The 24,149-nt window shown below is 38.3% G+C and overlaps 1 protein-coding gene across 1 annotated transcript in view; it reads right to left on the minus strand.

The window, feature by feature from the left end:
- The window catches only part of LOC150100945 (enoyl-CoA delta isomerase 2-like), a 181,891-nt gene extending 158,608 nt beyond the window's left edge, over positions 1 to 23,283 (minus strand). Inside the window, exons 1-2 of the mRNA XM_090401940.1 lie at positions 23,211 to 23,283; positions 17,950 to 18,024 (exon numbers count right to left, since the gene is read on the minus strand). Of these exons, the coding sequence (XP_090258066.1) occupies positions 17,950 to 18,024; positions 23,211 to 23,283 (148 nt within the window). The remainder of the gene's footprint in view (positions 1 to 17,949; positions 18,025 to 23,210) is intronic.
- Between the last annotated feature and the right edge of the window lie 866 nt (positions 23,284 to 24,149).

A 24,149-nucleotide genomic window follows, 5' to 3' on the forward strand; every position in this document is an offset into this window, starting at 1 on the left:
ATTATGGGCATCTCCATGGAGTTAGTAGACTCATTGCGGGAGACCAAAACTATCAAAACAATAGCTATCACACTTCTTCTTGAATTCATTCACAGACAAAATACTCACAACTGAGTCAGGAAATGCATTCCACTCATTCACCACCCTCCAAGCAAAAAATCTAGTTCTCACACCCTTGTTAACCACACTTTTCCTTAATTTCCTTAGAGATGACCTCTTGTTCTTCAATCACTATCACACAGCTGAAATATTTCCCCTGCATCAATGTTATAAAAACCTTTTAGCAATTTAAATGTTTCTATCATATCCCCCTCTTCTCTGTCTATCAATCAACCTCTGCAATCCACAACCTCTCAATCTATCGATGTAGGGATCATTTTTTACATCATTCACCAACTTAGTCACTCTCCTGTGAACCCACTCCACAACCTCCTCATCTCCAAGGAATCCAGGTGACCACACTTGAGCACAGTAATCCAAATGTGGAAGTATCAACGCCTTATAAAGGAGAATAATAATCTCTTTATCTTTGGATATTAGCGTTTTCTTCAATAACCAAGTAATCCTATGTGCAATCTTGGACACCTTAGCAATGTGTTCTCTGAACTTCATTCCCCCCCCCAAGTCCCTAGCCTCATCAATCTCTTGGAGTACCATTCCATCAATGTAGTACACAGCTGGTAATCTTTTAATCCCAAAATGCATAACTTTCCACTTTTCCACATTGAACTGACATCCATTACCTTTTGCCCATTTTGCCAGCTTATTTAAATCATCCTGCAAACTCTCAATATCAGCTTCATTTTTTATTGCACAAAACCCAACTTTGCATCATCAGCAAACAACTGAATATCTCCCTTCAAGCCATTTCCTATATCCTTTATGTACAAATTAAACAATAACGGTCCAAGCACAGAGCCCTGAGGCACACCACTGGTCACCTGCCTCATCATGGAATCTACTCCTCCATACACTACTTTCTGGTATCTCTCCATGAGCCATTCTCTTATCCATATCACCAGTTTAGTATCCATCCCCATCTGCTTCAATTTGTGCAACAGTATTCCATGGGATGTCCTGTCAAAAAGCCTTAGCAAAATCCAGAAGTACTGCTGTGTAGCCATTCCCCTTGTCCAACTCAGATGTCATTCTATTGTAAAAAGTTAATAAATTGCTAAGGCAGGATCGACTTTTAACAAAATCATGTTGGCCCTATAAAGTATCATATTCTGATTCACCCATTCTTAAATTCTGTCTTTAACCAACTTTTCCAGTATTAAGGTAGTCTGTAATACTACCATAATACTACTCTTATGGTAGTATTAACTACCATAGTCTTAGAGTCACCTTTATGAAAAGGAACCACTTTGCCTTCCTTCCACTCCATAGAGACCATACCAGAGTTCAAACTTAGTTAAATAACCAAGTAAGAGGTTCCATCTACACCTACAGCAGTGTTTGCATTTAAATTCTGCAATATATTAAGTACCTCTGATTTATTAACTTCAATTCTCACATTAGATATTGCTACAGGTACAGAGATATCCTCACCTGGGTGATAGACTTTTGAAAAGTGATCACTCAGTAACTCTACTATTACATCTGAATTGTTCACATCAATACCATCAACTCCCATTAAGGTTATCCTTCCAAAGTCATTCTTCCTTTTACTTGCACATAGTGGAAGAACTCTTTGGGATTACTGCTACAGGTACAGAGATATCCTCACTTGGGTGATAGAATTTTGAAAAGTGATCACTCAGTAACTCTACTATTACATCTGAATTGGTCACATCAATACCATCAACTCCCATTACAGTTATCCTTCCAAAGTCATTCTTCCTTTTACTTGAAACATAGTGGAAGAAATCTCTGGTACCCTTACTTTTCCTAAAATCTGCTTCTTCCTCGGGCATCTCTACTTCAAATTTGGCCTCAATCCTATTTAGCATGATCTTCAGTAAAATTTTGCTTACATGAGATATTAAACTAATAGTTCTATAATTCTTGCATGCCTTCATATCACCTTTCTTATGTAGTGGTATGAAAACTGACTACTTCCAGTCTCCCATATCCTTGTAATCAATCTATGAAACACTCTTATCCCTCCGTCCCCTGTGGCCTTAATTAACTCTGCTGGGATTTCATCTGTACATGGGACCTTATTGCTGTTAAGATGCTTAACTGCTCTTTCAACTTCATGCCTAAATGGAGGAGGTTCCAAATCAAAATTTTCCTGGTGAGAGGGCTCCACATTTTCTTTATCCATTCTGCTGTACAGTTCCTCACAGTATTCTTTCCATCTGTTTTTGATTTCCAACTCTTCTGTTAGTAATGCTCCATTCCTGTCTTTGATGACATTCAATTCAGGCTTAAACTTGTGCTTTAAGTAACGAACTAAATAAAACATCCTTTTATAATTGTGCCTCCTCATCTGGAACTCTATTTCTTCACATTTATTAGTAGAGAACTTTTCCTTGTCCTACTTGATGGCTCTTCTGACTTCTCTATGTAATCTTTTGTATTCTTCAGTCCCTGTGTCTCTTTGTTTTTCCAACTGCCTTCTTTTAATTAGTTCCCATGTTGAATCTGATATCCATGGGTCTCTTGGTCTTCTTATTAGGCCGAGATACTTCTTTGCTGTATCCTGTATTATCACCTTGACTCCTTCCCAAAGCATTTCTGGTGAGTTCTCCTCACTGGTTTCCAAAAAAATCATCCAACTGAGTTGATATTTCTTCTGTGATTGCAATGACTAATGCCAAAAATTCTTCCCTCTTATTTCGAATGCTTCTTGCATTAGTATACAAAAATTGCAAATTCCCTTTAGTTCTTGTACCAGCTTTAGAACTGATATACATTCCACTAATTTCAGTAGTCCCAACCTTTGCAATTTTAGTTTCCCTGCCCAATTACTTCAACTTGTTCAGAATACAGTAACTTCTTCAAACGCTTATGACCTTTCATGTTCAGATGCAACTCATTTCTTGCATACAGCTGTCTTTTGCCTTCAAACACACTCCAGACATCAACAAATTCCAGACCTCTTTTTTTGTACATTCTTGCAATCATATCGTTCATTATCATTGCTCGTCTACTTAACTCATAATTGTCAAAACGAGGCAGCACACACAATCCTCCCTTCGACAGTTTTCTTCTTCACGATAACTAACAATGTTCTTAAATCTTTTACTACCAGATTTATATTACCACTCATGTCATTTGTACCCACCATAACTATCATCTTTTCTGCATCATGCCCTCTCTTTATTGCTAAGGTCACTCTCTTTATTGTTCCGCCAGACAAGCACTCCTCAGGCATACTGCTCTCCATATCCTTAATCATTGAATCACCATATATTATACCACTCATAACTTCATTCAAACTCAAACAAGCATCACTCATGGCCTCATTTTCTACACTATTCAGCATGACTCTCCCAGTTTCATTACTTTCCCTCAATACTCTTTTACTTACTCCCTCACTTTCACAACATCGCATTTCTTCTAGACCTCTTGTGCTTTCATTCTGTTGACTCCCAATCACTTCCATACTATTCATTACATCATCATTCACCAAAGTCTCTCCTTTACTTAAACCTGTTCTAGTTACTTCAACTAAAGTAATCTCCATAGTCCTAATTTCTCTATTCAACACATTTAAAGTCTTAATATCCTGAATCCCCTTAATGAGCACTTCCAATTCCTCTTGCAGGAGATAAAGGTCGCTTTTCATTTTCACGAACTCCTGCTGAAGCTCTTCTGTTATGGTCCTGACTTTTGCTTCCATTCCTAATCGCTTTAATCTATCTCGACACTTTTCGCATACATTAACGGTTTTGTTCTTCTCATTTATCTAAACGGTCCACATCACATTTTTTGATGCTTACATACAGAAGTTTCCACAATGCATCCACTGCAAAAAATCGAAGGCAGAGCTAGACTTTTGCACATAAGTCCTCCGTGCCATTGACATATGTTTCTTTATGGATGCCATCTTTAGATGCTGAAGTAGCGAAAACATAATATAAACAACAAAGTTTCAACAATAACACACTGAAGGTCACTTGTGTCCAACTGAAGCATAACTGCAGCATAATGTGAGACAAAAAGCCTCACTATACTTTAATTTAAAAACACTTTTTCTAGCATAGCTCAAAATTATCACTATGTTCACTTGTGATACCTCAATAATGCATTCCTTCACTCTCCTCAATAATCTCCTGACATCTATCCTTACATTCTCCTTATGCAACTAAATTATTTGTTCCAACAACCACTACCTCTCCTGCTTGTCTACTGAAAACAACATAAATAAACGCCATTTTGGGAATAACCCGGTTAGATAAAAAGATTAATACTTTGATAAGGAAGCAAACAAAGATAATGAACATTGCCTTTGTAATAAAAGGACAAATCATTACAAACAATCATAAACTTGATAATGAAATTTCAGTTAGAATAACAGCAGGAAGGAAAGTTTTAACCAGCACAGAGAGAGAGAGAGAGAGGTAAACCCATTCGCCACTCACAGTCTATTCAAATCCTCTTGTAGAGCTACAAGAAACTACCCTACTCCACATAATTCTCCATATCTTTTCATCATCTGCAAATAACTGTGTTTTCCCATTTCAACAATATACAATAGACAATCTTAATAATGCTCCTCCCCCCCCCCCCAAAAAAAAACAAATGCCTGCAGCATATCACTGTTTACCCCCTTCTGCGATACTGTACCCACACACAACTTACTGTTACCCATCAAACAGACAGCAATCTCTAAACCAAAGCACTTATCTGTTAGCTACTCCTGTTAGTTCCCATTTAATTACAAACTGTCATGGGGTAATCTATCAAAGATGTTTATAAAATCTAAATACACTAACGCATATGCATCTCCCTTGTGTAATGTATCTGTCACCCATATATGTACATCACTAAAACACAATTTTCCTTTATCAAACTCGTGCTGCCCATGACAGATTATCCTGCTGCTGATATTGATCCACTTATGGATCCATGTCCTCACCAACCATGCCACCCCTTAACCATAACTCTACAAAGCCAAATTGGCCTATAATTCAGTCTTAGTCTCATCACCTCTTTTGAAATGGAACTATTTTACCCTCTTTTTGGCTCCTTTGGGACTTGATGCATTACAAGACTATTGTTAATAAGAATGTCAAGACTGCCATTAATTCACTGGATCATTTTTTTTTTAAAGATATGGCAAAATGTCATTTAGTCATAGCGCCTTATTAACATTGCATTTACTTAGTTTCTGTTATACTTCCTCTTTATTGACACTGCCAGTTCCTCCTCTTCCCTCCTTCTAATGAACAACTCATCAAAGTCGTCACTGGGCAGGTCCTCTGTGACTGTCCGCCACGTTCTGGTCTCCAGCCCGACAGCCTGCAGGTCTTCCTTCTGCTGATCCGCCCATCTCTTTCTCGGTCTCCCTGATCGGGGTCGGGCCTCCCACGCTTGTCTCACAGTCCTTTCGGGGCCCATACGGTACAGGTGTCCCAGCCATTGAAGACGTGAGGCTCGCAGCTCCATCAAGACGTCTGCCGAGTTGTATAAAGCGTGTATGGCAGCATTGGACCGCCTCCTCCAGGCTCCATCTGCCATGACCCCTCCCATAGATACGTCGTAGCATCTTGTTCTCGAATACTCTCAGGTGATCGGCTTGTCTCACTGTGAGAGTCCACGCTTCAGCACCGTAGAGGAGAACAGGCCTGATCAAAGTCTTGTATAGTCCCACCTTTGTAGTCCAAGACAGCAAGCACGAGGCAAAATAGGGACGCACCTGATAGTAGGCCACATTCGCAGCATTTACCCAACTCTGGACATCAGTCTCAACTTTGTTGTCTTCAGTCACGAAAGAACCCAAGTACCTAAATACCTCCACCCTCTCAAACTGTGCAGCTCCCTCTGGATCTTGAGCAGCATGGCGACTCATAAAAAGGTATTTTGTCTTTTCAGCATTTATTTTCAGGCCAACTTCTTTTGCAGCTTCTTCAACAGCAGTAACCAATGCCACCGTGTCGTTGCGTTATGCGCCATAACATTCAGGTCGTCAACGTAGCCAAGAATCCTAACTTGCACCCCATGTCGACTCCACCTGCCATTTGCTGTGTATTTCTAATTACTTTTTCCAACACTAGATTGAAGAGAATCAGAGAAAGCCCATCACCCTGCTTCACACCGGTCTGTACTTGAAACGGGTGTGAAAGGTCACCTTCTGCTTTTACTCGTGCTCTCAAACCAGCTATGCACACCTGCACTGTTTTTCTGAGTTTTCGAGGCATTCCCAGCCCTTCTAACACCTGCCATATTTTTGGGTGTATCATTGAGTCATAGGCTTTAGAAACGTCTATGAAAATATTATGAACTTCCCGGTTATATTCCCAGCACTTTCAAAAACTTGGCACAGCGTGAAGAGTTGGTCTATTGTAGAACGGTTCCTCCTGAAGCCAAGGCACTCTTCTGCATATGGTGTGAGGCGCATTAGCATGATGTTAGACAGCACCTTGTAGCCAGTCGACAGCAGTGAGATGCCCCTATAGTTGCGGCATCGAGTCTTATCTCCTTTCTTATATACTAGGGTGATCAGCGACTCCTTCCACTCATCCAGCAGCTGTTCTTCTCACCAGATCATCAAGATGAGCCATGCAGCTGCTCCAGCAGGACGTCCCCACCATTCTTCAGGAGCTCTGCCGGTATGTAGTCCACTCCAGGAGCCTTATTATTTTTCAGCATGTGGATAGCATGAGTAATCTCACTAAATGTCGGCTCTTCAATAAATGGCTCAGCAGTTTGATAAGGAGTATAACCTCTGATAGTGATGTTCCAGCATTGACATTCAGCAAGTTCGCAAAATATCTATGGCACCGAGCGAGAGCATCTTTTGAGTTTGTTAATAGATTTCCACTCTCATCTCTTAAGTTTGCTGCTTGTGTCTGGGCACCTCGCATGACTTTGATCGTCTTGTACATCTCCCATCCATTATTCGTCACCCTATTTCTCTCTATACTAGCCACTTTCTCATTAAGATACTTCCGCTTTTCCCTGCATAGACATGTATTCACCACTCTTCTCACCCTCTGATATGCAGCTTTCTTCCTGCTATTCGCTAGGTAGTTCAATAGTGCTTCCCTTCATTTCGCTACAGCTTCTTTACACTGTCTATTAAACCATGCTTTTCTCCTCCTCTTTCTCTTTCCCATAGTTCTCGAGGCAGCTAATGCAACCATGTTTTTGATGGTGTCCCACATCTCATCTGGATCATCCTCTTCCTCCTGTAAGTCCAACAATTCTGCAACTCTATCTGGAAAGCCTGCTTGCCTTCCACTGTTTTCAACTTGTCCAGGTCCCATGCCGATCGTATGGTAGGACACGCGGGCTTCTGAACTGCAATTTCAACGTGGGCTTCTAAACTGCAACCAGATAGTGGTCGCTATCTCCATCTGCTCCTCTGAAACTTCTCACATCCGAGATGGAGCTGTGGTGACGTCGATACACTAGTACATGGTCTATTTGGTTAGCTATTCTACCGTCCGGCGATCTCCAGGTCTGTTTGTGGACGTCTTTATGCGCAAACCAACATAGTGCTCTTTACAAGCATCCCGTAGCGACAGCAAAACTCGCAAGCCGAATCCTGTTATTATTGCACTCCTCATGTAGGCTCTCACTACCCACGAAAGGGCGCCACACAGGCTCTCTCCCCAGCTTCGCGTTGAAATCTCCCACCACTAGTTTGACGTCATAGGACGGTAGATTATTACAAGTATGCTCAAGCACTTCGTAGAAACAATCTTTAGCTTCCTCCGAGTTCTCTTCAGTAGGTGCATAACAGTTCACAATAGACACATTTTGAAATTATCCCTTAACTCTAATAGTACACAGCCGATTGTTCACGGGTTTAAAATTTAAAATATTACACAAAAAGTTATCAACATTAAAACGCAGTTCCGAGGACTCTTCGTCCTAGAAGAGGACTGAATGCTATTCAAATTCCTCTAGTGACTATATTTTTGGGTAAATACCCTAACTTTGGATTTAAAGGGTCACCACCACTCAGAAACTGATTGGGAAGCAGGTATATCTCTGATGAGAGTTTTGATATAGTTTTTCAAGGTTCTGAGATATTCTTTACCTGTAGTAGGCTGTTATTAAATATCCAGTATGCTCCTCCTTTGTGTCCGGTGTGTCCAGGAATGCAAATGCTCAGAAAGATGGAATCATGGTCTGATGCATGAAATGGATGGTATGTGAATCTCCTTATGTAGGGTATTGTGTGTATAGATGCGTAGTATCTATCGAGCCGTACCTGGTATAGGACACTGGTAGGACCACCTTCGACCCTCCAGGAGAACACTTTCTCATGTGGGTGTAAGTGTCTGAAGGTATCAGTCAGCTCGTAGTCATTTATTACATCCTGGAGAAGCTGAGCTAGTGAGTGTCGATGTTCTTGGCATTGTTGTCTGTCCATTGCAGAATCCAGCATGCAGTTGAAGTCCCCTGCCAGTATGAGGTGGTCATTGACCTCATTGAGGTGGTTTCGGATGAACTCTGGTACCTGCACTGCAAGCTGTTCACTTTGTGGCATGTATATATTAATATGTATTTTCTTTCCTGTTTGAGTTGTGATGAGTGTATATATTGCACACCCAGGAAAGGTATCGATTATTCCTAATTTTAGGGCGCTGTTTTGGTGAATTCCAATGCTGACTCCTGATCCATGAAGTTGTATGCCAGAACAGTGGTGCATGGTTTCTGGCCGGTGAGCAAGGATATGCTGCAGGACAAGCCTGTTTCGCAGTGGTGTGACACATCCTCTAGCATTTAGTGAGAGAGGGTTTACTGAGGTGCTCATTATTTTATGGTTTAGTTTTTTTTTGGTGGTTTTTCTTCCTCTTTTTCCTTCCAGAACGGTTCTTAATCCTTCCAGCTGGGTGACAAGGCCACTGATGTCAGCGGTATAGTCATATGCTGTCAGCAGTTTTTGTGAAGAGCCTCGAACTTTTTTAAGAAGGCTCCGAAGTTGCTCATTTGTAAGTGGGCCTTCGCTGTGAGGAAGACCTTCATTTCCAGTTTCCTCTTCATAAGGACTCAAGAAGGTCAAGCTCTTCGTCTCCCCTCCCCCCTCTACAGGCTGTTGGGAGGGTTCTGGAATGTTTGGAGGCAAAGATTCCCTGTTGCAGCTGTGTTGGTTCGTCTTTGGCTGTTTTCCCGTTTTTGTTTCTTGCTCCTCTTCATTATTTTTATCTTTATCAGAGTTAGTTAGTTGTCTGTTTTCTGTTTCCTTTTCTGTAGAATTGCTTTCAATCGATGTTGGTGGAGGTTCTTCCAAAAGTTGGGTTTTGTTAGTGTCACCACTTGATTTTGTCTCCTCAGTATTCGACTGAGAGTTGTTTCCATGAGACTTTTATTTGTTATGAATGCTCTGCTTTTTGCGGTTGGCTGTTACTGCTTCTGATTCTCTGATCCGCTAGGGTTGGTAGTATTCGGTTTCTCATTTTTGGGTATATACGGACTTAACTTCCTTACGTGACCTTCTTTCTGGCAGTAAAAGCACAGAGCAGTGACAGTAATATAAAAGGTGTAGGGTACTTCATCTATTTCTGTGTTGATTATTTTAGGTATGGAGCAGATTGTGTTGTCGCCAAAGTGCATTAGAGCCTGTCTTCTAAAGTTCTTGATGTGAGTGAATTCAGGCCTCGTCTCACTCTATTGCTTAAACACAGGCCATACGCAGTCAAAATAGCTCTAGCCAGTGAGCTTCAGCCAGCCTTTACAAGTGTCCATGTTGCTTGGGAAAAGTAAGTTACAACCAACTTTGTATGACGATGTTATTGATCAGTTTATAAAGAAGAACCGTAGGGAAGAATTTGTATTCCAGTAACTAAATTGAAAAAGATAGAATATCATTTGTAAAATAAATGTTGTATTTGTATGATTAAATGTACATAAATTCTTAAATATATAGTTTTAAATGGTCAGTAATTCATTATTCTGCTAATCAGACTTCAATCACACCTCTCACTCCCTGAATGATAACAAGAGCAAGCATAAATTTCAAGACCAGCATTCACCACTGGCAAGAAATTATATATTTGGTTTAATCCTTTATCCAAGTGTAAGCAAATTTCTTGGTATCTTTAATTTATAGTATACCCAAGTGGAAAAACTTCCAACAACTATCTCTAATCCAGAGCATTTTAATAATAAGGAGTGACATCTTTTGGCAACTTGTATATGAAAATATGGCTTCTGCATTACTTCCACCTTAGTATCACCACCTCTGGGTCTGGCTACCATTGATGAGACCTCAATAAAGGCCGAAACTTGTCTGAGTAATAAACCTTCCTATAATGCACAGCGTTATACATACTCGTAAGGATATGTGCTTTGCATTATGGGATATTAAGGTAAGTGATGTGAAGTCATTAGCTTCTATATACAAGTTGGCCCAGTTCTGATTATATTTCAGGCACAATCGTTTATTTACACTTGGATAAAGGATTAAAGTAAGTATATAATTTCTTGGTATCTTTAATCATGAAGTTACTTCACATGCAGAAATTTTGCTTGCTTATGCTTGGGGAAGGGTTTTAAACAAGAATATAATATACTTTGTAACCATGCAAACATCACTACTGAAAGGCAAAAAGAGTGAGAATAATTTAAAATTTTAGTATTAATAATTCCTGATAAAATATTAAAAAAAAAAAAAAAAAAAACATGAAATGCATGCATATCTGTTTTAAAAAAAAATCCTTACATGACGGAATTTTCTGAATTGCAGATTTGGATTTTGCGCCTAAGATATATTATTATTATTACCGAAGACCCCCATGGAGTCAAAGACTCATCTAGGAGCTCCTTTTATCATACACATAGCTCATCATACCATGCTTTACACACACTCAAATTCTCTGCAGACACCACACTCTCAGGCAAGGCATTCCAATCATTCACAACTCTGCATGAAAAAACCTGCTTCTCACTCCTCTACTTAGTATACTCCCCAAACTTATACAGTTTTCAGGGATGACCTCTGGTTCTTCCTTGATCTCCCACTATTTTCTGTAGAATCTCTCCAGCATTGATCCTATAACAAAACCTTACTAACGTGTAGGTCTCTATCATATCTTCCCTCTTCCTCCTCTCCACCAGACTCTCCAAGCTGCAGCTTCTCAATCTTTCCACATACTCGACATTCCAGAGGTTAGAAACTACCTTAGTCAGTTGCCTCTGGACCCTTTCCAACATCTCTTCGTTCTTGTGAAAACCAGATGACCAAATCTGGGCAAAATAGTCCATGTGAGCCTAATCAAAGCCTTATACAACGAAACAAGAATCTCTCGACTTCTACAAGTCAGTGTCTTCCGCATCATTCCTAGAAGCCTTTGTATTGTCTTCACAATTTTGGCTATGTGTCCCCCTAAATTTCAGATTCTTATACACTATTACCCCCAGATCTCTTATTTCCTCCACCTCTGACAATATATCCTCACTAAGCATAAATTCTGCATCCCATCTTTGTTTTCCAAATATTAAAACCTTACATTTTGCAACATTGAATTCACATCCCCATTCCTGTGCCCAATCACTCAATTTATTCAAGTCTTCTTGTAAGGCCACAACATCTTCTCTACTTTTCATGGTTAGTACCAAATGTGCATCATCTGCAAACAACTGAATATCTCCATCCAAATCTTCACCAATATCAATAATATACAAGTTAAACAGAACAGCCCTAAAACAGATCCCTGAGGCAAACCACTAGTAACTTTCCTTTTCCTGGATATCACTCCCCCATACACAACTTGTTGATACCTATCAGATAGCCAGTTCCAAAGAACCAATCTAATATCAAACCCCATCTGCTCTAGTTTGACTATCAACTTATCATGCAGTAATCTATCAAAAGCCTTTGTGAAATCTAAGTATATTACTGTGTATCCTTTTCCTACCATTGAAGCAGTTACCTTATTGTAATAAGTAAGTAGATTACTCAAACATGACCTCAGTAGATTACTCAAACCCAATTCTGGATCCTAGTTCTCACAAGCTTCTCTAACAACTTAACTACAACACCTGACACACAGATAGGTCTATAGTTTGATGCTTGAGTTCGATCACCTCCTTTATGAAGTGGCACAATCTTGCCCTCCTTCCACTCCTTAGGAACTTGACCCAGTGCAATACTCGTATTAATAAAATATGTTAAGGCCGTCGTCAACTCCCTGGCACATTCTTTCAGAATATGTGGTGATATATTATCAAATCCCACAGCCTTATTTACATCTAGTTTGCTCAACTCCCAATACACCTCTTTCTCACTTACAGTCAGTCTCTCTTCCCCATCATCAATTGCTCAAACTCTCCATGAAGTCACATTCACAAGATTGAAAGACCTTTATGAACTGCTCATTAAGTATCACCACCACCACACCTTCTGCAACAGCTGTCTTTATATCATTTTCTCCAATCAATATCATCCTTCCATAATCATTCTTTCTTTCGATGGCTACATATCGAAAGAACTCCTTAGGATTCTTTTTGGCTTCATTAGCCAACTGCTGTTCATACCTCTCTTTAGCTACCCTCACCAGCCAAGTCACCAGCTTTGCCTGATCTTTGTAGTCCTCATGGAATTGGTTATTTCCACTTCTCTTATGCTGCCATCATAATGCCCTTCTTCTCTGTATTGCATGCTTAATCCATTTCACACCTACCTTATTTAACCTTCTCACGCTTGGAATATATTTAGACATTGCATTTACTAGATAATTTTTGAAACTCCCCCAAGCTGCATTGATCTCTTTTCCAGCTAACTCCTCATTCCATGCTACATCACGTTTAGCTCACACTTCGCACATACCCTCCTTCCACATATACCCTTTTCTTACAGAGGTCCTTACACTGCTGGCAACCACCCAGGTAATCACCTCATGGTCACTCTCGCCAATTGGTGGTGATTTGACACTTCATTTATAATTACATCCTCTGATGAGATGACCAAATCCAAGATCCTCATTCCTAGACTTACCATACATTTTTTTTTATCAAACCGGGACATTTTTGAGAGTTTGCTCAAAGCAGAAAGTAACGCCTTCTACGCTAAGTACTTATGATTAAAAAGGCTAAATAACGGAGGTCATTAACAAAAAACAACATTTCGTAGTAATAATTTTTAATTACTCTTAACTGAACATAACTTATTATTAAAAAGTTATTAATATTTATCACCAGCGTGAACTTTCTTTAAAAATTCTTTGTTACTTTTAATCGCATCGAAAAATTTACTACAATTTAGTTCACTATTAAGTTTGCAGTGCAATACAGCTTTTACTGTTGATTCAGCCATTCTACCTCTTTCTTCAGACCATATGTTATTCATTATTGAGAATATCCTTTCAACAGGTGAAGATGTGCCTGGCAGGCTGAAAATGTATTCTATAATTTGGACAAGATTGGGCAATGAAATGTTCTTTTCTTTGAAATGACTGAATAGTTGTATCCATTTTTCTTCGCAACTTGTATTTTTCAAAATGTCATAGTTTGCTGACCAAAAAGCCTTTGCAATCACCACTTCATCAAACAGTTCATCCATGTTTATCGCATTATTTGCACAAGTTTCATTAATTTTTTCACCTGAAGCTTCAATTTCTGACCAAGTTAATTCATTTTTGTTTATCCAAGTAAAAGATTCTGCTCCACCAAAACTGTTTTCCCAAAGATCAATGTAAGAAAGACATCGGTCATAAAATTTTGTAAACTATTGTAGTATTATATTAATATTAATACTTCCATTATTTTCCAGTATTCTAAAAAGCTTTTTAGCTTCTTGAGGTATAAATTTATTATCATTTGTTTATTATTATTGTTTTTAATTTTCTAGGTTCAATGACAATATCTGTTGCACTCGCTTTTGTACTTTCCATATTCAAGATAGATTTGTTAAAAAATTCGAGTTGCCTGTGCACAAACCACAAATACATTTCATCACAATCATTATCAAACAACTGTTTTACCATCACTGGACAGTGTTCTTGTGAAATAAAATATGATTTCAGTCCCTCGTAGATTTCAAGTATGCTGTCAATAGCTGGAAGTAGTGAAAGAAAATGGGTGTTGCCATGTTGAAGAACCTTTTTATACTCTACATCTACAAATTCACAGAACGCTTTTAGTTGAGTGACTCGAACCATATAAATGTGGAAATATTTATAAATTTTGACTACTAAAGCTTCTATTTCAATAGGTAGAACATCAACTGCAGTTTAAGGACAGTTGTGAACGATGTGAGTACCGCAACCAATGCCACAATATTTCTTCCTAGTTCCTTCTTCAATCGACTGTAAATATTGTTTTCTCCTCTCTGTTTTACACCCCCAAAATTGGTATTGCAGTTATCTTCACAAAATCAAATATTTTTTTTGTTATATTATGAGTTTTCATAACTGACATTAAATGGTTTGTCAGTATTTCTGCAGTTTCACTAGGAACTGATTGAAAGTCTAAAAGTTTAACTTTTGCTCCACAATCTGGTGCAAAATACTGCACAACGCATGGCACAGTTTTAATTTCTTTCCTGTTGGAAGAATCAATTGATATCGTCACAAAATTTGTTTTGTTTAAATCTTCACAAAGTTGTTGAAACAACAATGCCTCAATCACATTAACAATGACAGCTTCACATTTTGTTCTACCCAGTCTAAACTTTGTTTCAAAAAGCTTTGATATCAATTTAAATGAACAATCGGCAGACTTAAAGCTGAGATTGTGAATAGCAACATGAAATGCAAAAGTTGCTTCTTTAGCAGCTATTAAAAATTCCTTGTCACTTGGATCGGCACCTTTAAAATAGGACAATATCATTGAGGAAGTTCCTGCTGCTTCTAGACTAGCCTTATGTTTCGCACATGTCAAGTGATTTTTTTATGTCCGAACGTCCACCATGAGCCACAGAAAATTCTGATGAGCACTGTTCACATTTCACTTTGTCAATATGACCACAAACTTTTTTCAAAAACGGATTATCCTTTTTTAATTCATCCGTAAACACACAGTTTCTTTTTAGCATTTTGGGGTTAAATTAATTTAATGAAGTAAAAAAAAATCACAAACAACACACCGAAAAGAAACACCGACTCGTAATCTAAACTCAACTAAGATTGCACATGCTCAACAATGATTTGCGATGCAGCATACAGGCCAGAGTCAAAGTGGAGTATTCGTGTTTCCTAATTGTCATTTTCTGAGGCTGTGCTTTTTGTACTGCATGCATATTCTGCACTTCTAAATTTTTAGAAAATAACTGGGAGAAAATGACAAACTGGCCGGGATGCCGGAATCATACTTTCAAACCGGGACGTATGGTAAGCCTACTCATTCCTCGTGTGCCCTCTGTTACATACTGTCTGAGGTAGTTATCCCTCAAAAACTCAAGAAACTCATTTTCTTTACTTCCAGTTGCTATCTCATCATTCCAATCTATATTGCCATCGCCCATAATGATTCTTATTATGGGCGATGGCAATAGCCAAGCAAATAATTCTTATTTGCTTGGCTAATTCGATCATACATTTCACAGTCACCACCATCCACATTACCTGGTCTATAACAACATCCAACCAACTATTTCATTCCATTCACCTCTATCTCACACCATACTGCCTCAAAACCACTGGCACTATTTCCATCTTGCATCTCTACTTTGTATGGACATAACTCTTTTTCTATCATCAATAGCACTTCCCCTCTCTTTTTATGCCTTCTATCCTCACGAAACACATCATACCCTTCCGTCTCTATTACTGTCAGGATGTTGTCCTCATCTAACCATGTCTCACTTATTCCAACAATTTTTGGGTGAACAGACTCAATTAGTGCAACCATTTCATCTGCCTTGTTTCTCACACTTCTAGCATTTGTATACAAACACAACAGCTCATTCCTGGATCTACAGCTAGTTCCACTGATACCACTCATTAGATGTGATCTCTCCATGCTCAGAAAGGAAAATGACTGGGGCCATTTCCCTTTCTGCTTATTCATTTTAGAACCCTCTTAAATTCCAACTTTTTCCTCTTGACTCCATTCATCAAATTCCTTTCCTGTCTACACATGCTCTCACATCCTCTTGAAGCATCCAACTTTCTCATGCTGTGTACCCCCTGTCCACCCTAAGCCTCCCAGTTTCCCTGTTCATCTTGTACACCCATTCTCTCATTTTCCATACTCGTGCCAGTCACTTCCTCATTCATAACCACCTCTTCAATCTCTCCTGCTCTTCCACATCACTCCTCACTTGATCTGATTCATTCTCTGTACTACCTTCCAGCAGCAGTCTCTCCAAGCGACTCACACCATAACCACTCAAATGCAGTCCATCGCTCCCATACAGTTCACTTCCTCCTTCAAACTCATTCCATATATTAACAAACTGTACTCCCCTCTCCTCACACATTTCAGCCAACATATCATTCATAATCCTTGCTCTCTGCTCTGTCTAATCTCACCACAGTCATACCTAGGCAACACGCTTACTACCCTTCCTATCACACTATTCTCCTTTATCCGTCTAAGCAGCCTCCTGATATCCATTCTGACATGCTCTTTATCCACTGTCAAGTCATTCGTATCTATTAAAACCATCAACTCCTTTGCTCGCTCCTCCTCATATGCCTCAATCACTCTACTCATTTTACCACCTGGACAACATACCTTGTGCATCTTCTCATCCAGCACACCTTTAATAATGGAGTCACCATACAATGCCACTCGCTCATCTTTTGTTAACTCTTTTGTACCTACTTGATTTGTTTTAATCGTTTTCACCCAAATTTTCTTAAGTTCACTCTGCATCCATTTCATCTCTTGCCTCATCCAACCCAATTCAACTTGCAAATCTTGCATCACATTCTCTCTATCGTTCAATCTTTCTAATTTTTGAACTCTCGACTCCTGCTTCACACTTTCACTCTCATTCATCCTTTTGAATTTCGGTCCATGAATCCAACTTTCGCTTTATTCGTTCTTCCCAGTTTTCCCACTTTCAAACCTTGCATCACACTATTTCCAGATTCATTCATTCTTTCGATTTTTCCAACTTTAGAAACTTTGGTCGTGCTATTTCCGGTTTCTTTCATTCCCTCAATTTCATTGCCTTCCACCACATTCACCTCACTTTCGTTCTTTTTACCATCCATTACGGTTCTCAAATCACTCATTTTCTTTTTCAATGATTTTTTCACAATTTTTTGCCTTTCTTTCACACCATGCTTCTCTTTCAAATGAGCACTCATTCTTCCCACAACATTCTTGCTACTAGCACTCTCTGTCACCAAATTCATATTAGCACTCATCAAATCCTCGTTCAGCTCAGACTTTGCACATACCCTCCTTCCATCAGCCCTAAATGTCCACAAATCATCTATGTAATCAAAAGAATACATGCAGCACAGCTCACATTTGTATGTAAGAGGTGTGCTGTGCTAAGTTAAAGTCAAGCACTGACAAAGCTGCAGCTGCGACCTTTCCTCTGCCGGTTACTACTCTAAGGTCTAATAACAACGAATTTGTAATTAAGTTTAAGAAAATATCCCACACACTAATAATCCTAGTAACGCACAACCTTTATAGCAGCTCTTACTCAAACAATCACTCATAGACAATTAATTATACAAGAATAATTTATCTGAATCCAGAGCTATTCTTACACACTGCCGCTAATGTTGCCTCGCGATAACAAATAAATTAAAAGCAGTTACAAAAAATTAAATGAAATAAATAAAAGTATAAAAAAAAATAATTTTTGAGCAGTATACAACTCTAGTAGGTAACAAATTGGTAACTGAATAATGAGTGGATTTTTTACATGAATTTATAATATATATATAAACAGTTAGTTCAGCAATTAAAATTTGTTTTCACCTCTTCCTTTTTGTACCATTTCTACAAGAAGATGATCAGCAGTAACATGCTCAACACCTATCTGTTCCAGAAGTTCTGGAAAATTAAATAAAATCACTGCATTATCAAATATAGATTTCAAGTGTAAACACTTTAAAAATATGTATATTTAAACAGATGTTAAGAATAAATCAAGACTCCTTAGTTTTTTGAAATATAGATTTCAAGCACAGATTCTTAAAGACGAATAAGTATATTTACAGAGACATTAAGAATAGATCTAGCCACGCTGCATATTTAGAATTGCAACACTGATCTGCATTTTATTACTTACTGAACATACAAGTTATGTACGAGGATGGTCTGAAAAGTTCTTGGCCTAACAATGAAAAAACGAATTTATAATTTCAAAATTATTTTTATTTTTCAACATAATCTCCCTTAAGACTAATACATTTCCAGCAATGTTCCAGCACCATTATCCTGTCCCTGTAGTTCTCAGTAAGATCTGCAAAATACCCATCTACAGCTGCAATCAACTCTTGATCGAAGAAAAATGCTGACCAGCGAGGAAGAGTTTTAGTTTTGGGAAGAGATAGAAGTCAGTTTATTCTTGTTAAATCTGGGGAATAGGGTGGATGTTCCAACAATTCATAGTGGAGATCCCTTAATTTTCCCATTGCTAAAACACCTTCATGGGCAGATGCATTGTCCTGATGAAAGATGATTTTTTTCTTCTGCAAACCGGATCTTTTCTCACGAATTTTTTTTTCTAGTCTGGTTAAAAGATTGGAATAATATTCCCTGGTTATTGTTTTACCCTTCCCAAGATAATTAATAAACAAAATGCCTTTAGCATCCCAAAACACCGATGCCATGACCTTTCCGATTTCGTATTCTTTAGCGCTGAACAACCGGCTTCTGTCCACTGTTTTGACTGCTGTTTGGATTCTGGTCTGTAATGGTGAAGTCATCCATAGTAATAAATCGACGCAAAAAATCAGTTTTATTCTTGTTAAAATGCTCCAAGCACTGTTCAGAAATTTTCATGAGAATGCGTTTTTGATCTGCTGTGAGAAAGTGCAGCAAAGCTTTTTCATTTGCAATTCTTCATGCAAAGCATATCCTACATGTTCTTTTGAAATGCCTATAATCTCAGCAATTTCACGTGATTTTAAGTTTTAAGAGAGGTAAACCTCTTTTAAAACTTAAACTACTGTCATAAGTTATATTTCAATCTTCTCACTGCTTACTGAATCACTCCACCTAGACTGCTTATTTGGTTCTACTTCTAGGGTAAACTTGATCCTAGGATGAAGTGCGTTTAACTTAGTAAGAAATTTGAAGTTCATTCGAAGAGCCATTCCATACAGCAAAAATGTCATCGACATATCTGAACCAATGAGTAGGTGTGGGAGAAATGTTGTCAAAGATACGTTGTTCAAAATATTCCATAAAGAAATTGGAGATAGCAGGAGAAAGAGGATTGCCCATTGCTGTTCCTTCAATAAGCAGTTAGCCTTTTTAGATCTTCTAATTCTGCACCAACCAGATGGTAACCTACATTTCTCAGTCTATAGAAAGAAGACTCATACTAGCCATTATCTCCATACTGAATCTCATCACCATCCCAGTTAAAAGGCAGGAACTATTAAAATACTGGTTCATCGGGCCCACTCCTTTTGTTCTTCAGACGATCTTTTACAGAAAGAACTACAATATATAACTTCTTCCTTTCTATCTAATGGTTATAAGAATTGCTTCATTAAAAGAACTTTGAGTAGTTTTAATATGTCTTCCTCTTCAAACACAGAAGAAATAACGCGCATTACTATCCCTTATGTACAAGGCATCAGTGAACGTATAGCAAAAGTTTTAAAACCACTGAATATTTTTGTTGCCTTTCGACCGTTTAGAAAAATCTCCACCTTTCTCAATTCTCCTAAGGACAAGCTTCCACATCTTAATCATTCAGGTGTCTACCAGATTCTGTGCTCTTGTGGATTATCTTATTTTGGACAAACGGGAAGATCTGCCTCTATTCGGCTAGAAGAACACCAATCTTATATTGAATACTTTAAACCTGAAAAGTCTGGACTTGCAGAACATGCCATCTTCACTAGACATAGAGTTCATTGGAGAAAGACAAGAGTTCTTCACAAAAGTCAGTTCCTCATGGAATGTTTTTATAAAGAAACATGTGAAACTCTACTTCATTCTCCTAACTTAAACAGATCCGGCAGCTTACGTCTATCCCTTTATGGGAGATAGTACTTTACAAATCAGCTAATCTTTCCTAACTTTTTATTGTATTGATTTTTTTTTTTTTTTTTTTTTTGTTAGGAAATTTATTGACCTTTTTAGTTATCTTACACCAGCTACTTAGGTGGCGCTTTTTGGAATTGTCAGTTATTGTTTAATTTGAGCATAATATGTACTGAAGATACCTGTGACACACAGGCGAAAATTATACTATTAAATAATCTTTGTACATGAATTTTTTCCGTTATTAATTTTGTATCAATATGTCTACTCACGGTATACCTCTTTTAAAACTTAAACTACTGTCATAAGTTATATTTCAATCTTCTCAGGCACTTCTTACTGAATCACTCCACCTAGACTGTACCTTCATCTGGATCTTTTTGTTGCCACTAACCTTTCTTGTTCCGTTGGTTGCTGTGGTCCATTGGTGGCTCCTGATTTCATTCATAGGTAATTGGCTGTTCCTTTTATTGTTGGTTTTTAATTGGCCGTTCCTCTGGATATGACATCTGGATTGTCTGTTGCATTCTTCTTCTTTTAGTGCTTCAAATTTCACTATTAATTTTTTTTTATTCTTAAGTGACATGTGCTTGACCGAGTCATCTGTAATCCTGTCTAGAATATCCCAAATATTGAGATGAATGTGGCTGGATAGCTCTAATTTTGTTAAATAATTTTTATCTACAAAAAAGAATATACGGCCATGGACTCCATAAATCATTTAGAAGTTACTCAAGCCAGTATTTTACAAAAAAAAATCAGAGCTATTGAGCTACTTAAATCCCGATATTTGGGATATTCTAGAGAGGATTACAGATGACTTGGCGAAGCACATGTTATTTAAGAACAACGAAAAATTAATAGCAAAGTTTCAAGCACTAAAACAACAAGAAAGCAACAGACAATTTGGACATATCTAGAGGAACAGCGGAACAGCCAATAACCAATGGAACACAGCCAGGTGATCAACAAATCCAGCTATAACTTTAATGCCGAGAACTCTTGCTTCTGGAGAAAGGTCTAAATTACACCACTGCACCAAGGTCAGTTAACAAATTAGATTTCATTTATCATATTGAAAGACGTCTAAGATCCCTCCCCTCCAATTTTGCAGACAAAATACAAAAGTGAAACATCATACATATTAAACTCTAATAAACAACTAAGTTCAACCTAACCAAAGCATAAAAATCCCATTAAATCCTTAAAAAATAACAAAGACATCGTAATTACAAAGGTAGATAAAGGTAATGCTACCGCTGTCCTCGATCAGACAAGATACCTAGAAAAAATGAACCATTTGGTATCCGACCACAACATGAACCAAATGGTGAACTACAACTCTACAAACCATCAAAAAGAAAATAGAATTAATCAAATCTGTGACCATGTGGCCAGAAGAAACAACTAAAAAACTAATACTGCATTATGCCAGCACTTCCAGAATTTATGGCCTGCCGAAAATACATAAAACAAACAAACACACCACTATGACTGATAGTTGAAGGGATCGACAGCCCTAATTATCACTTAACCATAAGTGATAATTAGGGCTGTCGATAACTAGCTACACTGCCTCTGCTTAAAGAAGGTGATCATGCAGTCCAAAATGGGAGAGTGCCAGACATGCAGAATTTTCTATTAAGTGTGGAACTACAAAGGAGGTAATCGATTATGACAAGCTGAGGAGACAGCTTTCAGCAAAGCAATTGCATAAGAATTTGGAGGGGGATGGTGTTGTTGTTTGAAGAAAGCAGTATCTGAATGTTTACCTAGAGTCAGAAGGATAAATCAGGTAGGAGTTAGATGGATGAATAGCTTCATTAAGCAGAAGTTGCATACAAAGAAAAGATTGTGGAGGGATTATAAAGAAAAAAAGTGATCAGCATGCCCATGAGCAGTATAACGCACAGGCAAGAAGAGTGACTGTATAGTAAGGAAGGCAACAACTAATTATCAGAGAAAGCTAGCTGATGAGGCCAAAAGAAACCATAACAAGTAAAAGGAGGAATGACTACAGAAGGATGACTAAAACGTTCTGATGTTGGGGATGTAACAAAACCAAACATCAAATACTTAAAATGCTGAGTGAGCATTTTGCAATGGGTGTATATCTACATGTTGACATTGCTATGCCAAATGTAACACTGACTGATAGGAGAATAGAGGTGGAAGAAATGAAAATGCTTAAAATGTTGCAGAACCTCAATATGAACAAAGCCATGGCATTAGACGGCATATTATTATTAACAGCTGACCTTCATGGAGTCAGAGACACATCATGGGAGGTATGCACTATTCCATACAAATGCTCATCCAACCATATCTTAAACTGATTTAATGTGTCTACATTCAAAAAACACTCAGGCAATGAATTTCACTCACCAACCACTCCATGCAAAGAACCTACTCCTCCTCTGCTCACACATTCCTTATACAGTTTCCAGTGAAGGTACTTGTTCTACTGCCCTTTCCCTTTCTATGCAAAATCTTTTCAATGTCAACCTGATAACAATCCCTGACTAGCATATGTCTCAATCATATCTCCTCTCTTCCTCCTATTCACAAGGCTTCGCAATTTAAGTTCTCACAATCTGTCCTCATACTCTACATTCCATGACCTTCTTTGTGAATCTTCTCCGGACCTGTTCTAATATATCCTCATCACCATGAAAACCTGTCAACCAAATCTGTGCCTAATAATCCATATGAAGCTTGATCGAGGCCTTATACAATGGTATCATAACCTCTTTCAGAGGACTCTGTCAGAGTCCTCTGAATCATTGTTGTTATCCAATGCGACATCTTCAAAACTTGTGCATTGTGGCTCCTGAATTTCAGGTCCTTGTCCACCATCACTTCCAGATTTCTCATTTCCTCTATCTCCTTTAAAGTTTCAAGGCCTTATACAATGGCATCATAACCTCTTTATTTCTGCATGTCAGGCTCCTCTGCATCATTGCCATTATCTAATGTGATATCTTCACAACTTGTGCAATGTGGCCACTCACACTAACCATTCACAGATCTCTCATCTCTTCCACCACCCTTAAAGTTTCCCCCACCAAGTGTATAATTTACATCCCACATTGCTTACCGAATTCCAAAATCTTATACTTTGCAACATTGAACTAACAGTGTCTGCTTACCTACCCATTCACAATCTATTCAAGTCCTGTAAGTCCATAATATCTGTTTGACTCTTTACAGTTGCCAATGTATGTAATGATGCCAATTTTGCATCTTCTGCAAACAGTTGCATATAACTATTTTTTTTTTTTTTTTTTTTTATGTTGGGGCCCATATATGAGAGATTGGCTTGGGGGTTGGGAAAGGAGAAACTTGTTTACATTTGATTTAAAAAGCCTGTAGGTTATATTCCTCGGGAAATAGATCAGGGGAAAGACTGTTCCACAGTACAGCAGTAGCAGGGATGAATGAGGAGGAAAAGAAACTTGTTCTGTGGGTTTCAAGGTCTACTGTGAAAGGATGTTGAGCAGCAGCTGTACGTGTTCCAATGGGCTTAGTACAGAGTGGGGGAATTATTGATGTTGTTGCAGCTGAACATTTCCCATGGAAATATTTATAGAATATACAGATTGCAGAGATCAAGCATCTATGTGAAAGTGAGGGGAGTGAGTTGGTGAGAGATGGATCATTTATTAGTCTAATTGCTCTCCTCTATATTGAGTCAAGCATTTTGAGGGAGCTTTTAGGAGCCCCACTCCAGATGTGAGAGCAGTATTCGATAGCTGGGCGGATTTGTGATTTGTATAATGTTAACAGCTGTTTAGAGGTGAAGTAGCATCTTGAGCAAAAGAGAAAACTCAGTTTTTTGGAAGCTGAGGATGCAATGGTTGTGATGTGTTTATGCCATGAGAGGCTTGATGTCAGGGTAATTCCGAGAAGAGAAATTTCATCTTGTCTGGGAATTTGAATGTTATTGAAAACAATGA

Source organism: Typopeltis vanoorti, chromosome 12 (genome assembly GCF_054136105.1).
Source record: "Typopeltis vanoorti isolate ZY-2024b chromosome 12, IOZ_Tvanoo_1.0, whole genome shotgun sequence".
Classification (NCBI taxonomy): domain Eukaryota; kingdom Metazoa; phylum Arthropoda; class Arachnida; order Uropygi; family Thelyphonidae; genus Typopeltis; species Typopeltis vanoorti.